At 51.4% G+C, this 16219-nt stretch overlaps 1 protein-coding gene across 3 annotated transcripts in view; it reads right to left on the bottom strand.

The window, feature by feature from the left end:
• The window catches only part of SIN3B (SIN3 transcription regulator family member B), a 37855-nt gene extending 23629 nt beyond the window's left edge, over positions 1 to 14226 (bottom strand). For 2 of the 3 annotated variants that reach the window (XM_059062712.2, XM_059062713.2), the window contains exons 1-5: positions 14110 to 14221; positions 13770 to 13876; positions 12347 to 12500; positions 5368 to 5568; positions 707 to 850 (exon numbers count right to left, since the gene is read on the bottom strand). In XM_059062712.2, coding sequence (XP_058918695.1) covers positions 707 to 850; positions 5368 to 5568; positions 12347 to 12500; positions 13770 to 13876; positions 14110 to 14217 — 714 coding nt within the window. In that variant the 5' untranslated portion in view covers positions 14218 to 14221. Of the gene's footprint in view, positions 1 to 706; positions 851 to 5367; positions 5569 to 12346; positions 12501 to 13602; positions 13657 to 13769; positions 13877 to 14109 lie in introns of all 3 variants that reach the window. The other variant, XM_059062715.2, reaches the window with a different exon arrangement.
• Positions 14227 to 16219: the final 1993 nt, after the last annotated feature.

Raw genomic sequence — 16219 nt, 5'->3', positions numbered from 1 at the left:
TAGGGAGGAGGGGGATGGGGAGTGAACTGCTAATGGGGACGGGTCTCCTTTTGGGGTGATGGGAATGTTCTGAAACTAGAGAGGGGTGATGGCTGCACAACATTTTAAACATTCTAAATGCTACTGAAATGTACATTTAAAAATGGTGAGTTTTATGTTACGTGAATTTTCCTTCAATTTTTTTTTTTTTTAAAGCCATAAGTTCACAGGAAAAAAAAAAGGAAAAGAGGAAATGGAAAGGGCAGATCAGGAGGCCTCAGTCCACAGCAAAGGGAGACAGGCTGACAGTGCAGTCTGCGCCCCCAACCTCCCCATCGCAGGCCCCTCCTCCATATCAGCTCTCTGCACTCCCACCCCGAGTCACTGCCAAGCCTCAGTCCACTTCCACTCAGTCCCTCCAGGGGGTAGGCAGTGAGCCTGACCCCTCCCGCACCTTCCCACAAGGACCTGGTTACAGGCAGGTCTCCATGGGAAGACACTCTGGCTGCTGTCTGTCCAGAGAAGCCCTTTTGAGGATTTGCGCCAGCCCCCCGTGGAGGTGGAGCCTGCACCGGGGGCCCGTGCCTGTCTGTACCAGCTGCGGCTTCTGAGGGAACCCAGTGTGTCTGGGACGTGGATAAACCTGGCCTGGCCTCGGGGCTGCACCGGCAGGGGGTTCGGCTGATGAGAACGTGGCCCCAGACCGGCGTCGGTGCTCTGTACTCACCAGGGACCGCTTGGCTTCGGGCAGGAACTGTCCAAACTCGGAGAGCAGGTCCTCCTGGCCGCGGAAGAGGTTGGCCACCTCGGTGAACACCTCCTCTTCAGACATGCCTCGGAATGGACGGCCCTTCGTGCTCAGCTGCTCCTTCTGCCGATTTTCAGGGAAGGGAAAATGAGTCGTTAGCCAAGGAACCAGGAGGCACCCTAGGCTGTGACATTCAGGCATCCCACTGTGGAGGAGACAGAGGGATGACTCACGAAAGAGAACTGGCTGGCAGAGCCCACGACTGCTGCCACCAGGAGAGGGGCCCAGCCCGCTGCCCTGCTGACACCTCCGGGTGTCCCCCAACCATTCCCCACCCGCTTCCCCCACCCCCTGCTCTGGAGGACAGCCTGAGCGCTTGAGTCTTGACCCTGCTGCACAACGTGGCCTGAGCCCCGGCCATGGATGAGGCCTGTGCTGGGAGTGCGGAGGGGATGTGGGAGGGGACAGTCATGGAAGGACCTGACCCCAGCCCTCAAGAACCCTCGAGCAGAGGCTGGGGAAGTGCAAGGTCAGTGGCGAACCCACGGTCCTCCCAAGGTCAAGGGGACTCATTCTGCTGGGCAGGGGACTGAGGAGCTAGCTCTGGGTCTGGAAGGGGCAGAGGGTGAAGAAGGAAGGGAAGGGACTTAGAGGTCAAAGGACCTGTTCCCCGAGAGTCACTAGGATTCTGGAAGGAAGATGGCTTGACCTGGAGCTTAAAGCAACAAGATGAGGACCAGATGGGACCCAGGTCGGCAGGGCAGGAAGCAGCGAACACAACTCAAGTTGGCCATCAGAAGTTAGTCCCTGTCAACTTTACACCCAGGAACGTGACAGAGCATGAGGCGCTGGTGTCAGGCCCTCCCAGAGCGCACAGCAGCAGGGCTTCGACATCCCCCCTCCACAGCTGCAAAGGGGGAAGAGACAAGGAATGGGGAGCCCTTCGCACGCCCTCCCCTCTTGGCCCTATGTACCCCGAGGAAAGCTACTCTCCAATCCTGGCACACGGAGCACCTGTTTTGGGGGGAGAAAAAACTGCCTCCACCCTCTCCTGACCAAAGTCACCGGGACACTTGAAGGCCAAAGAAAAAAACAGGCAAAGACCATTCAGCTCAGAGAATAAATACAAATCATCCCTATACAAATGAAACAGTGATCAGACTGAGTGATGTTTGAAGAAATACAATTTAAAACAGCGTCGCAGCATTTTTGCTCATCAGATTGCGTAAGGACTGGTGATTTCTGATGAGGGTGTGGGGAACTGGGCGCTCTCATTACAAGGCGGAAAGGAAGATTGGTGCTACCGGCAGAGGGGAGCCTGGCGCCATCTGTGATCATGTGCTGAGCGCACACCCTCTGACCTAGGGACGTACCTCCTGGGAATTTTCCTGCAGAGAGGGTCAGTTCTGCTCTAACACCTGTTTTGAACATAAATCTGTTTGGAACACGGACTAGGGAATGATTTGGGTGTGGTATGGATTCTGCATTTGCTGAGGCAGGATTTTGTCCAGGAGCAACACAGGGTGAATGTGGAAAAGTGCACCCGGCTGAGCCAAGCCACCTGGTAAAACACGACCCCCGACATACACACGCCCCGAACATCGCTCCCTCATCTGCTAGAGACACTCTGCCTGACCCCCCTCTGGGGTGACAACCCATCCCATTTTAGGAAACCTCCTCCTGGTATCTCACAGTGACCCGCAGGCTGCAACCTTTCCACACCCATGTCTACACATGACACTCAGGTCTTTTCCAAGGTCAAGTGCCGGATGTGCTGCAATATTCACATCATGCTTAGTCATTTAATGTGCGTACAACAGCACTACTGGTTTAGTACGTGGGCCTCCCACTGCTGTGGCCTCTCCCATTGCGGAGCACAGGCTCCGGACGCGCAGGCTCAGCGGCCATGGCTCACGGGCCCAGCCACTCCGCAGCATGTGGGATCTTCCCAGACCGGGACAGGAACCCGTGTCCCCTGCATCGGCAGGCGGACTCTCAACCACTGCGCAGCCAGGGAAGCCCAACCTATCATTTTTTAATGTGTTGCTGACACAGTTTTTGAGTCTCACGCCCTGACCCCGTTTTCCCATAAGACCTGTGGTTGGTGAGCATTTATTTGCAAAGCACGGTCATTCGGGGGGACATCAGGGCAGAACTGGCTGTGCTCATCCAGGCACACGACATATGTTCGAAGTTGTATAAAGGAAACAGCTGCCCATGGCTGACCTGAGGCAAGCACTGTGCTTGCAGCATCAGTGACCTCGGTTAACCATATTTAACTGGGATCAGCACCACCAGAGCTATAACCATTTTATGGATTAGAACCCCGAAGTTCAGGGAGGTGAGGGAAAGGGCTCTGAGGTGGCAGGGGGCACAGCTAAGGTCTGACTTGAGGCCCAACAGAGATAAAAAACAGTAACGTGTGGCCCTAGAGCTGCTGCTTTGGCCTCACAGTGTCTTTTAAAAATCCACATCAGTGTTTGAAAATCAGGAAGAAACTCACACAGAAATTCAGATTTCCAGCTCCTTTTGAAGAAGCAGGCCACCTGAGAGTCGCCAGGGGGCTTGTTCAAAAAGCAGATGCTGGGCAGGACCTGGGGCGGCAACTCTGAGGGGAGGCCCAGGCAGCTTGCATTTCCAACCAACTCACTGTGGCTCTGGCTGGGGAACACTGAGTCATACTTCCTTCCTCACGGTTTCTCCAAATCAACCCGTGGCCCTTTGCTAGGACCTTGGATAAGTCACTTTAACTTCTCTAAACTCCAACAAACCACCCCTCGCCCCCACCCCCACAATTCCCATCAACACAACAGATACCTGCCGGCCTTCCCTCTAACAATCCTTCCACCCCGAGATGTGGACCCCACGGAATCTGTGAAGAGCCCATAAACCCCTATGATCACAACATCACCCCTCCACACAGACTGACGTTCACAGCTGCCACTTGCAACCACTTAACTATGAGAAGCAGGAAGTTCTCAATGCCGTACAAGGACCATGCAGACACTGGACGTGAGGCTGACAGGACCAAGCATGTCACTGGCACCACTGCCCACAAAATGTTTAGATTATTGAAACAGTTCCAGTGGGTTTACAGGGAGCAAATGCTATCAATCTGATCCTAAACATTTATGCTAAAAAGAATCCCATGTTTTTATTTCACTTATCAAGTTTGTGCAGAAGATTTCATTTTTTTTTTTTTTTTGTGGTATGTGGGCCTCACTGTTGTGGCCTCTCCCGTTGCGGAGCACAGGCTCCGGACGCGCAGGCTCAGCGGCCATGGCTCATGGGCCCAGCCGCTCCACGGCATGTGGGATCCTCCCGGACCGGGGCACGAACCCGTGTCCCCTGCATCGGCAGGCAGATTCTCAACCACTGCGCCACCAGGGAAGCCCGAAGATTTCATTTTTAAAAGTGGGTTCTGCTGCTTAGAAAAATTAAAGGCATCAGAAACTCCATGTCTGGGTGAGGATGACATCCGAACTCCTTGAATGACACAGAGGTCCCTTGCCACCCGCCTGCCTGCACTTCCTGCTAAGTCCCCTGAAGCCAGCTGCCTGCTCTGACCCCTGGGCCTTTGCACAGGCCATTCCCAGCACCGAGAGTCCACCTTTTGCCTGATGGTTCTGACTGATTTGCCAAGATTCAACCTGAGTATCCTCTCCGTAACCCGCTATGGGGTCAGCAGCCCTCAACCCTGACACACCTGTCCTACACACAGTCCTTCTCGTCCACCCTAATCGTTTCCAAGTTTCCTCCACTTCTAAACTGAACTCCTAAGCAACAGCAACCATTCATCCCTGTCGACCCAGCACCTGGCACAAAGCCCAGTTGTAATCAGCATAAATCAAGGGTAGTTTATTGTCTAAACAATAACTAAACCATCTTATAAAAAGAAAACTATCTTCTTGGGTTCTTCTTTAATCCTCTAATGTGTGTTTCCTATTGAGGGTGCAGAGGTGCCTCAAGGGGCAAATTAAAATCAAACCTAGATAGAACTCCAACAGGTACACCCATGTTCACAGCAGCGTTATTCACAATAGCCAGAATGTGGGAGCAACCCAACTGTCTGCTGATGGATGAATGGATAAAGAAAATAAGGCATAGCCATACAATGGAATATTACTCAGCCTTAAAAAGGCCATTCTGATACATGCTACAGTACAGATGGACCTTCAGGGCATTACGCTAAGTGAAACAAGCCAGGCACAGAGGACAAATACTGTACAATTCCACTCCTAGGAGATCCCTATCAGAGTCAGATTCATAGAGACAGAAAGTACTGATAGAAGGGTGGGCGCCAGGAGCTGGCGGAAACGAGGAAGGGGCAGTTAGTGTTTCATGGGGACAGAGTTTCAGGTTAGGAAGATGAAAAAGTTCTGGAAATGGATGATGGTGATGGCTGCACAACAATGTGAATGTACTTAATGCCACTGAACTGTGCACTTAAAGTTGGCTAAGTTTTGTATTTATATATAGTTTACCATGCTAAAAAAAAAAATTAATGCTAAAAAAAAGAGCTAATCAGAATTTTCCAGGATCTCATGAATTCAGATTAGAAAATCTGAATGTTTCCAATGCACCTGATATTGGATGATGCCACAAACACCCACAAAGAAGCGTGACCTACAGCTTCTTACCTGGTAAGTGTGCAGTATCTCCAGAAATGACCTGTAGATTTCTGGGTGATCTAGAAAGCGGGTCTTAATCTTGTTCACGTAGCTGATGGCGTTGTTGAATTCCACGGAATCTGACTCCAAGGGCACCTGGGGTTTGTCCTCCTTATACAGCATCTGCTGCTTGACGTTCTCTGCACAGTCGCTGTGGTTGTGCGAATTCTCCTGACAACAGTACGACAGTGAGTTATTGTTGGGCCCGACACCGGGAACGGATTGTGAGAAACGCCAGACTGAGCTACTGTGTTTAAGAACAGGCAAAACTTAGCACAGAGCCAAGTTTCTTACTTCGACGCAGAAAAAGGTTACATCTGGGGGCCAGAAGAGAGAGAAGCAGGGAGGGGGCACCCAGACAGAGACAGCCCCACCTCGGCATTCTGAGTGCCTGAGCGTTCCTGGGAGTCTCACGAACTCACCTCTGCCTGATCCTTCCCACAGATTCAAAGAACATGAACCTGAGAGGCACACTGTATACACTTGGAGAAATTAGCATTCAGGAGAGATTTACAAAGAGTGGATTGTTTAATCCTTTCTGGAGCAGAGTAAAGTCTTCCCACACCTCTGGCCAGCCCATTTCAGCAAGACTGTTTTCAGGTGTGAAAGCACCTGCTGTCAGCAGGCATGAGACTGGGACCCTGCAGGTGAGGAGGGCCCACTGTCCAGGTTGCCCAGGGCTGCGGGACTTTTGGTGCTAGGCCTGGGGCAAGTCACTTGAGAGAAGAGAGATGGGCCCTGAACAGTCATCAAGCATGCTCTCCACTGATGTGCTTTTCTGTCAGTACTAATAAAAATTAAAAAACAGGGCTTCCCTGGTGGCGCAGTGGTTGAGAGTCCGCCTGCCGATGCAGGGGACGCGGGTTCGTGCCCTGGTCTGGGAGGATCCCACGTGCCTCGGAGCGGCTGGGCCCGTGAGCCATGGCCGCTGGGCCTGTGTGTCCGGAGCCTGTGCTCCGCAACGGGAGAGGCCACAGCAGTGAGAGGCCCGCGTAAAGCAAAAAAAAAAAATAAAATAAAAAACAGACATACGTCTCTCTCCTGGGAAGTCAGAATCCTAATTCACAGTGGGACAGGACCAGCCCCCAAAGGAGGTGATGTTTCTGCTTCTAAACGGGAATTTTGTGTGTGGTCCTGAGGACGGCCTCCCTCTGCCACTGACCACAGCTGGGCTGCTGGGAGCGACCCTCGGCATCCTGCAGGTCCCCAACTGGGTCTCGGGCAGGCTGGGATCCTTCCGGTTCAGCTTTAGGTCTTTGCTAACACACCACCTTTCAGCGAGTCTTCCAGAACCATCCTGCACCAAAATAAAATGCCTCCTATCTCCCAGCACTCTGAGCCCCTTTCTTGCTCTATTTTTCTCCACAGCACATATCACCTTCCTACAGGAAACGTATTTTACTTATCTTATTGTCTCTCCAGCCCTGATGAGAAGGCAAACTCCAGGAGGGCAGGGATTCTATTTTGGTCAATGCTATATCCTCAGTGCCTGGAACAGTGCTTGGAACAGAGTGGGCTTCATCCACTGTTGGGGATGATCAGCTGGACCGATGAAGGAAAAAATCCCCTGTGGCACCTGGCACTGCCTCTGGCACCCACAGCTGACCCTAGACTCCAGGGGACGCTGGGCACACTGCTGCCCACTGCTGCAGAACTGTCATCACAACAGACACCTCTGCCAGGCACACCCACTGGCACCTGAGTGGGTCTACTAGTGCGCTGGGGCTGCCACAACAAATACCACAGGCTGGGCAGCGTCAGCAACAGACGTTTACTTCCTTGAAGTTCTGGAGGCTGGAAGTCCAAGATCAAGGTGCCAGCAGGGTTGGTATCTCCTGAGGCCTCTTGGCTGGTAGACAGGTGTCTTCTCGCTGTGTCCTCATAGGGTCATTCCTCTGTGCACACATATCCCTGGGGTCTCTCCCTGTGTCCTAATTTCCTCTCCTTATAAGGACACCAGTCAGACTGGATTGAGACCCATCCTAATGGCCTCATTTTGCCTAAATTATCTCTGTAAAGACCCCATCTCCAAATACAGTCACATTCTGAGATACTGAGGGTTAGAACTGCAAGATATGAATTTGGGGGTGTGGTGGGGGCACAATTTAGCCCATGACAATGGGTATGGAGGCAATTCTAGGAAGTCTGAGCTGAGGAAAACAGACACAAAAGATCCAGAGCAGTCACAACTCTAAGCACCGTTTCTCCCTGGCACTAGAATTTGTTCTATGGCACTTTGGGGACGCTGTTCCTGATTACCTTTGCTTAAGCTCACAGAAGTCTGTGCTCACGTTCCTTCATGGTACACAGGCTTGGCGGCAGAAAGGGCTGGAAGGAGTTGGACAGGGGCAGTGGGGGAAGGGAACAGTCCTTGAGCAGCCTCGGAGCCGAGGTTTGCTTCAGAGGAGGTTGTGGGGAGCTCCCTCCCCGGCATTTTCAAGCACCACGTGCCTCTTCCAATTCCCTGGAGTGAGTCACCGTGACAAGATGGGAGAAGCACCCCTGGAGACCAGGGCTCGGCAAAAGGCCAGACAGTAATGGTGCAATTGCTGTGGCAAACAGTCTGGGGATTCTTTAGTAAGTTAAACATGGTTACCAGGTGACTGAGCAATTCCACTCCTAGGTATCCACCCACAGAACCAAAGACAGGTACTCAAACAAATCCTTGTACATGCATGTTCATAGCAGCAGTGTTCACAATTGCCAGAAGGTGGAAAAAACCTACATGTCTGTCCATCAACTGATGAACGGGTGCCCAAAATGCGGTCCACACCTGCAGTGGAATATTTTACAGCCTTAAAAAGGAATGAGGCTCTGGTATAACATGGATGAACCTCGAAAACATGCTGAGAGAAGGAAGCCCAGACACAAAAGGACATATAGTATATGGTTCCATTTATATTAAGTATCCTGAAGAGGAAACTCTACAGAGACAGAAAGTGGATTAGTGGCTGCCAGGGGCTGGTTGGGTGGGGGCAGAATTGGGAAGTACCGTTTCTTTTTGGGGTCATAGAAATGTTCTGGGATTAGTAGTGGTGGTTGCATGGTATTGTGAATACACTAAAAGCCTCTGAATTGGACACTTTAAAATGGTCATAATGATGAATTTTATGTTACATAAATATCACCACAATTTAAAAAAAATTTTTAAGTAATCTGAAAGATGTAAAAATGACCAGCCATACAAAAATAAGCTGGCTTTGTTCCCTGGGCCACAGTTTGTCAACCCTTGGTCTAAACTTCTAGAACAATCCAGGCTTTTGTCTTTTCTGCCTGCTGTGGGTGGCCTCAACCAGGCACAGTTAGAAACGCCTCCTAGACACTGATAAGCACCCTACACAGCCAACTTGTCCATCTGAGTGTCCACATACAGCCCCACCTGGATATTTAAGAGACGCCTCAGATGGACTTTCCAAACACAGAAGAGCCCCCCGGCCCACCCCCACTGGTCATCCCAGCAGGTGCTGCCTTCACCCAGAGACTCAGGCATCCCGGAATCACCCCTGGTGATCTCACTGATTTTTCTAGCTTTCACTGACACCCACCCCTGGCCCACATCACGCTCCAACTGGCTCCCACGCTCCTCCCGAGCCTCCCAGATCCGCTCTTGCCCCCTCAGTCCACTTCTGGCACAGCAGCCAGAGCAGCCTTTCCAGAACTCTCCCCTGGCTTCCCACGCTCCTGGCTCTCTCTCCTACACGCTCTGCTTCGGGTTCTGACCCCACCAGCTTCCTGGCTGTTTCTCAGGCACACCCACTCGTTCCCACCTCAGGCCTCTATGTCCCCACCAGGAAGACTCCCCGGGGGGACACAGGCATGGCTCCTGCTCCCCTCACTCGGCCTCTGCCCATGGCACCTCCCCAGGCCTGGCCCCTGCTGTCTGTCACCTGCAGCACTGAACTCCCTCCTGTATTTCACATCTGTCCATATGTGTCTCACATGAGTCCCCATCTCAACCATGCAAGCTCCCTGAGAGCCAGGACTCTGAACGAACCTCAGCACCTGGCACAGAGGTGGCCTACACCTGCTCCATGGGTGACTAAGACAAACACGAGAGGCAACCTCCCAGGAACTGACTGAACTTCGAATGACCCTTCCCAGAGGGAAGATGGTCAGCTTCCCTTTGAACGTAAAGGGGTCACTAAATTACAAGCTGCACCTCAAGGTTTATCTCTTTACTTATCACCCAAGCAGCTGTCATCCCAGCCAAGCACAAGAGGGCCGGCCCTAAGAGGCAGGGTCCATCCTGAACAAGACCCAGCAGCCAAGATTCATCACTTTCCCACTGACATCCAGTGTCTCATCCCTCTGATGTCCCGGAACGGGGACAGTTGTGAACAAGACAGACGTAGTCCTCCTGTCTAATCTGGAGGACTCAGTCTACCAGGGAAGGCAAACCAACAAGAAACAGTGGATTTTTTATTTCTTAGCTTTGCTATGTTATTTTGAAGTATACAAAACGGGGTGGTGTGAAAATGACTTGGGGATGGGAGTGGAGGGCTCTCTGAGGAGGTGACGTTACAACTAAGGCCAACCAGATCCCAAAAGATGTTGATTCAGGAGGCTGCAGCTGCAGCAAGGGGACGTTCTTCCTGCCATGGTCCCCGGCCCCTCTCTGGTCACACTACCCACATGATGGCACATGTCTATCTTCCCCTTAGTGTTCTCAACTGGGGCGATTCTGCCCCCCAGGGGACACCTGGCAATGTCTAGAGACATTTCAGTTTGTCATATTGGGGGAGGGGGTGCAAATGGTATCAGGTGGGTGGAGGCCAGGGATGCTGCTCAACACCCTACAGAGCACAAAATGGTCCCCACAAGGAAGAATGATCTGGCCCCAGTGGCAACAGTGCCAAGGCTGAGAAACCCTGCATAAAAGGCTCCCCACAGGCTAAGACTTATTTATCTTCCTCAGCATCTAAGAACTATTCCCTCCTTGTCTATAGTTGACAGGATACATGACGAGATGAAAAATGGAAAACACACACACACACACACGCAGCTATACTTCAAAATAGTGAAGCTAGAAAAACCAATTAAAAAAAAAATCACCAGGGGACTGGCGCGTAGGGAGCCCTATAAAGTTCTTAGGCTACGGTGGATTCAAAAAGGACTCTAGGAAGCTGAGAGGACATTGCGTTTGCGCCTGGCGTGAAGCAGGGCTGGAAACATGGCAGGTCCGTGGATGTGACTGAAACCACATGGGTGGCACGTGTCCCGAGGGAACGAAGGGCACGTACCTCTCCCCCTGAGGAAGGGGCCCTAAATATGGCTGTTTCCAGGCTGCAGCAAGACCGTAAAGCCCTGGTAGGCAGCTATCAAGGGAAAGTTCTCATCAAGCCCATCTTCAAGTTAATAGACCTGCGGTCATGAAATCCGCCTAGGGGCAGACAAGACTGGTCCGGTCTCCTTATCTCTCCAATAGTCCTGGAAGCTGTGTGTGGAGCAGCAGGGGCCTTCTGGCTACTTAAGGGAAGGTGAGGCTCATGTGGAGATCCAGCCCCAAGAGCAGTTACTCCAACAGGGCTTGAGAAGGAGAATTCCACACGTGGAGTGCAATTTAGGTCTTGGACTCCGGCTCTTTCCTAACGAGCGATGGTAATGACACTCAGTGTTTACGCAGCACTTCAGACTCAGCAAAGTGCTCCTGCACACCCTCCTGCAAACGAGCTTGCTTTTCTCCCCTAGCCATGACTGTTCTGAAGATTAATCTCCGCTAAGGCTTTTATCATCTGGAGGAGGGAGCGCTACCTCTGGCTCCTGGGGCTCCATTTGCAAACATGAAAGGGAAGCTTTTGGAATTCAGTAGCCGAAGGCTTCCAAGTTCCTTTTAAAACTGAGGTGCACTCCTCGGCTTTAATGAGACAATGTGCTGATGGTGGAGGTTGCCTTGTATAGAGAAAAGGCAGAATTTATGTGCCAGCCCCCCTCGGAGAGGGACCAGCCACTGCCACATTGCCTCTCACTGCTCTCTTTTCAAATCCAGACTCCCTAATTGATATGAAACTGCAATCTCCTTTATCATCAGAGGAGAAACCTACAAAATGCATCCAGAGTAGATTTTTGCCTTCCCTGCAAAAACGCCTGGGGCAGAGATGGAGGAGGTTGAAAGAGCTCGTTCATTTACACCAGCACTTCTCAATGCTGTGATTTTTGCTCCCAGGAGACACTTGGCTATGTCTAGAGACATTTTTGGCCGTCTTGACTGGGTGAGGGCCTAGTGGGTGGAGGCCAGGCCCACAATGCCCTGGACAGCACCCCTGCAGCAAAGGGTTAGGCCCTAAATGGCAACAGGGCCGAAGAGAGAAAAAGACAACCACTACCTTATAAAAGTAAAGCTCAAACAGGCTTTCTTTTTCTCAGGGGATCTGTTGAGCAAACACAAGAAGGGACTGCATAGATAGAAGAGGCAGCAACCTGTCACTCAAGAAAGAAGGGCCACAAAAGCCACAAGCCTGAGCTCAGTCAATGATCCTGTTGGCAGGTGAATGAAGCACAGCAACAATAAACGTGGCTAGTCACACATGCATCTCCACCACTTTATTTTGTGGGTGGCACCGAGGGTGATCAGAGGGACCGCAGGCCCAAGTACAAGTGTGGCCTGCCTAGTGCGTTCAGAGGGAGAGCCTCAAACCAAGACCTCCGTGACTGTGGATGCGATTATTTTGACTGGATGTACAACTGTGTCAGGAGAATGCCTCCCTGACACACACAGACACATCCGCTCTTGATTTAAATCCGCCAAATGGATCAATTTGGGATGCAGAGGCTGCCTATTTAGGTGTTTCAATCTACTTTGATTTCTGCTAGAAGCATTTTAAGAAAAAGATCAGCTCTTCACCAGCTTTCCAGCAGTGAAATACATGAGCCACGCTGTCCGGCCTGAGTACCTGAGTACCACGGTGGGCTGTGCTAAGGCCAGATCACTCAAACCACTGCAGCGGCATACCTGGCTCGACAGAGGCGACTGTATGTTTAACTTGCCGTTCTTGGGAATGTCTATTCTGTACCCGAGAGGAAGGAAAGCGTTGAATCCAACAATCAGGTCAGGGTGTTCATGGAAGAGCTGCGACACTCGTCGGATGACTCCAGGAGTATCGATGCTGGAACGAAGAATGAGAGTGGGCAGAAGCGTCTCGGGAAGCAAACTGAAAGCAGAATCGACTCCTCCCTTACTGTGCCATGGCACGAGCTCCTCAACAGACAATGAAGCACCCTCAAATGTGACTGGCGTGATTCTGCCCACAGTGATCCACTGCCAAGGCAACTGGGCCTGGGCTCCCTGTGCCTTCCTGGCAAAACCTACAGAATAAGTATACAGCACGGCTCCCGAAACACCGCAAGCACATGTGCTAGGTTCTGAAAATGTCAGGACAGCCAGCTGCAAGTCCTGGGCTCCAAGAAGTGACAGAAGGTTAAAGCCCTCTAAACGGGAGACAGATTCATTTCATATGAATTAGGAGACTATGACACAGGAGTTGTTCCCAGCAAGTGACTATAATGTATAAATGTCAAAGGCCCTGCAAGTATGAAAGCTGCTAAGAATCTGAGGGGAGAGATATGGTCTCCCATAGGGCTGCAGTCAGGGCCAAGGTCTTAGCATCATGCCTGTGGAAGGAAACCAGGTGGGCCCTGCCGTATTTCCTCAGAGGGGGAAGCAGCACAGTGGGGATGTGACACTTTAGAATCTAAGTCAGAGGGACCGAGTTCTGGTCCCGTCCCTGCTCCTAAGGTGGATCTGGGCAAACCGCTGGCCCACTCTAAGCCTCAGTGAGCCCCTGTAAAACAAGCTCACTATCCATTGGGAGGTACCCCGTCTATCTCTAACACTCCTGATTCTGTGCCTATGAATACAGCTAACGTGTTTTAAATGCCTTATAAGTGCCAGGTTCCTTACTAAGCATTTTATGCGCATTATTTCCAAGCAGGCCTGGCACTAGGGTGAGGCAAGTGAGGCACTCACCTTGGGGATAAGATTTAAGAGAGTGCGTAAACATTCGACAATCAAATAACATTTTCATGCAGTGCTTGTAAAAAAAATCTAAAATAATTTTTAAAAATCCCCAACGAACAAAACTCTTTTTAAAAATCAACATTTTGAGTAAAGACAGGATCCGACTCTGCTTGCTCGACTGCCTCACACTCGCCGCACCCCATCACCGCCCTCGTTCCAGGAATCCCCGCAACAGCTCCACAAGGGGGTACCTTTCCGTCTCGTTTTTTGGAAGAAGGAACTGAGGCTCCCAGAAGTTCGACAACCTGCACAAGGGGTCACCCTGTTGAGGGGCAGTCGGGGTTGGGGGTTCCCACCCCGCTCAGGCAAACTGAGGCCCAGGGTGTTCCCCCGGGATGGGTAGGGGCCCCGCTGGTACCTCTGGCTTTTGAACTCCTTCATGATCTCCAGGAAACCATTGTAAGTGGCAGGGTCGCTGCCGAAGCGGATCTTCACCTGGTCCAGGTAGGTGAGGGCGTCCTCCACCTGAGGGGAGGGGGGAGGGTCCAGGTGGGCTGCGGTCGGCGTAGGAGAGGACGGGAGCAGGGGTCCCTGGCGGGAGGGGGACGGGCCGGACATCCGAAGGGCGGAGGTGGGGAGTCGGGGGTCTGGGGCCGAGCGGAGGGGAGGCCGAGGGCCGGGCGGGGCCCGGTGGGGGGCGCCAGCCTGCGGAGGCTAGACGACGGGGGTCTCCCAGGGAGGGCTGGACCACCACTTACGTGCACCGGCAGCTTCTCATGGCCCGCAGAGCCCGAGCGACCCCAGCGGGCGCCGCTCAGCCCCCGACCCGCGGGGCCGCCGCCGCCGCCGCCGCCAGCGTGCGCCATGTTGGAAGTCGGAGCCGCGGCCCGCCCCGCCCCCGCCCGAGGCCCGGCCGCGCATGCGCTGGCCCCGCCCTCGGAGGCGCGGCCTGCTGACGTCATGGAAGGCGGGGCTTCTTGAAGGTTCCCTGTAGACTCTTACCCTTAAAACTGAAATGCTACTAAAACGCATTATATACCACGTGTGCGCTAACCAAGACCTGCTTCCTGCATTTGTCCGGCTCCACAAGCAAGCTCAGAATGGTTTTTACAATTTTATAAGTTGGAAAAAATCTGAGAAGACTATTCCGTGACACGTGAAAATTCTATGAAATTCAAATTTCGGTGTCTGTAAAATAAAGTTTTATTGGAACACAGGCACGCCCACTCGTTTACCGGTCATTTCTGGCTATCTGCACTACAACAGCAGGGTGAAGAGCTGCGACAGATGCTAAGATCTACACGCCTGATATATGTACTAAAAAAGTGTTCTGGACCCCTGCTTTATAAGGTTGATGTAACAACAGGATATGGGCACACAGCACCCTAATACAGGGCCCGAGGGTGAACTTTTACTAAATTGCTCTTGACTTAGTCCTGATTCTGTTATCTTCACTTCTCTAGTCCTGATCCCATTACTTCCCCACTAGACCAGTTCGGGAGTTTCTTAACCAGTTTTTCCAGTCCCAGTGCTATCAAGAACTGAGATCATTCCACAGCTGCTTCCAAATTTCCAAGATCTTCCTATTTCTTGTGAATGAAATCTAAGCACCTACATGCAGCATTGAAGGTAATAAAAACCTGGCCCTTAGGAACCTGTTCCTGCAGAATTTTCCACCCAAGCAAGCTGCCCTCTCTCTGTGCAGAACCTCCTGTCAATGTCTGCCTAGCTTGGCTGCTTCCTGGCCCCATACATCAGCACATATTATTTCCCTTGCCGAAATCCCCGTTCTATCTCTTCATTACACAGAAAGCACCCTACACATCCTGCAAACTACAACCCAAATGTCCTCTCTTTCAAGAAGCTACCCGACCTCTCCTCTGCCATCCACAGTCTCTTGCATATCATCTTTATTTGGTATCTCTTTTTATATGTGAAGAGGTGCAGGAAAGCTGAGTTGGCTGCCCATTGGCAATGAGTGCATCATTTGCCAGGGGTCAGGAGTAGTATGGAGAATAAAACTGACAAGGCTTTTACCCTCACAGAGTCATCAGTCTTTCAAGAAGGATAGGAATCAAATAATCCCAAACACAGATGTAAGGTTTCAACTGTAATAGATACTTCAAAGAGAAGGTACAAGTGTAATAGTTACTATGTTCCAGTTACTATGGCTGTGTTACAAACCATCTCAAGATTTAGAGATTTACAATGATAAGAACATTTATTTTTCTCTCCAATCTACAATTTGGGCATACTTGGCAGGAATAGCTCATCCTTAGCCCCTCAGTGTCAGTTGGGTGGCTGGAAGGCTGAGACTGGAATCCTCTGAAGGTTTACTCACTCACATGTCGTCAGTTGCTTCTGGCTGTAGGTTGAAACCAGTGCTGGGGCTGTTGCCAGGATTGCCTACATGTGGCCTTCTCATGCAGCCTGAGCTTCCTCACAATATGGCAGCTAGGTTCCAAAACCAATCATCCTGAGAGGAGTAAGTGAGCCGGGTGGCAGCATTATAGCCTTTTCTGATCTACCTTTGCAAGTCACACAGAATCAAAAGTCCCTCCCAAATTCAAGAGAAGGGCTGACAGACTCCAGAAAGTGGTGAGTGACCAGGTTCTGGAATAGCATGGGGGATAGGAAATATTGCCATGACCATTTTTGGAAAATACCTTCTGCTACCCGAGGGACTTAACCCAGACTAGCAGGGGATGAGAACAGCTTCCCAGAGGAAGCTTTCCATTCTAGCTGAGTTCTGAAGGATATGTAGGTGTTCACCATGAAAGTCAGGGGGAATGGCTGTGCAGAGGCCCTGTGGTGGGGAAGAGTGTGGCACATTTGAAGAACTTTAAAAAAAAGGAAAAAAAAAAAAAA

Source organism: Kogia breviceps, chromosome 4 (genome assembly GCF_026419965.1).
Source record: "Kogia breviceps isolate mKogBre1 chromosome 4, mKogBre1 haplotype 1, whole genome shotgun sequence".
Classification (NCBI taxonomy): Eukaryota; Metazoa; Chordata; class Mammalia; order Artiodactyla; family Physeteridae; genus Kogia; species Kogia breviceps.
The sequence above is the reverse complement of the archived record's forward strand: the minus strand, read 5'-3'. Positions and strand labels throughout refer to the sequence as shown.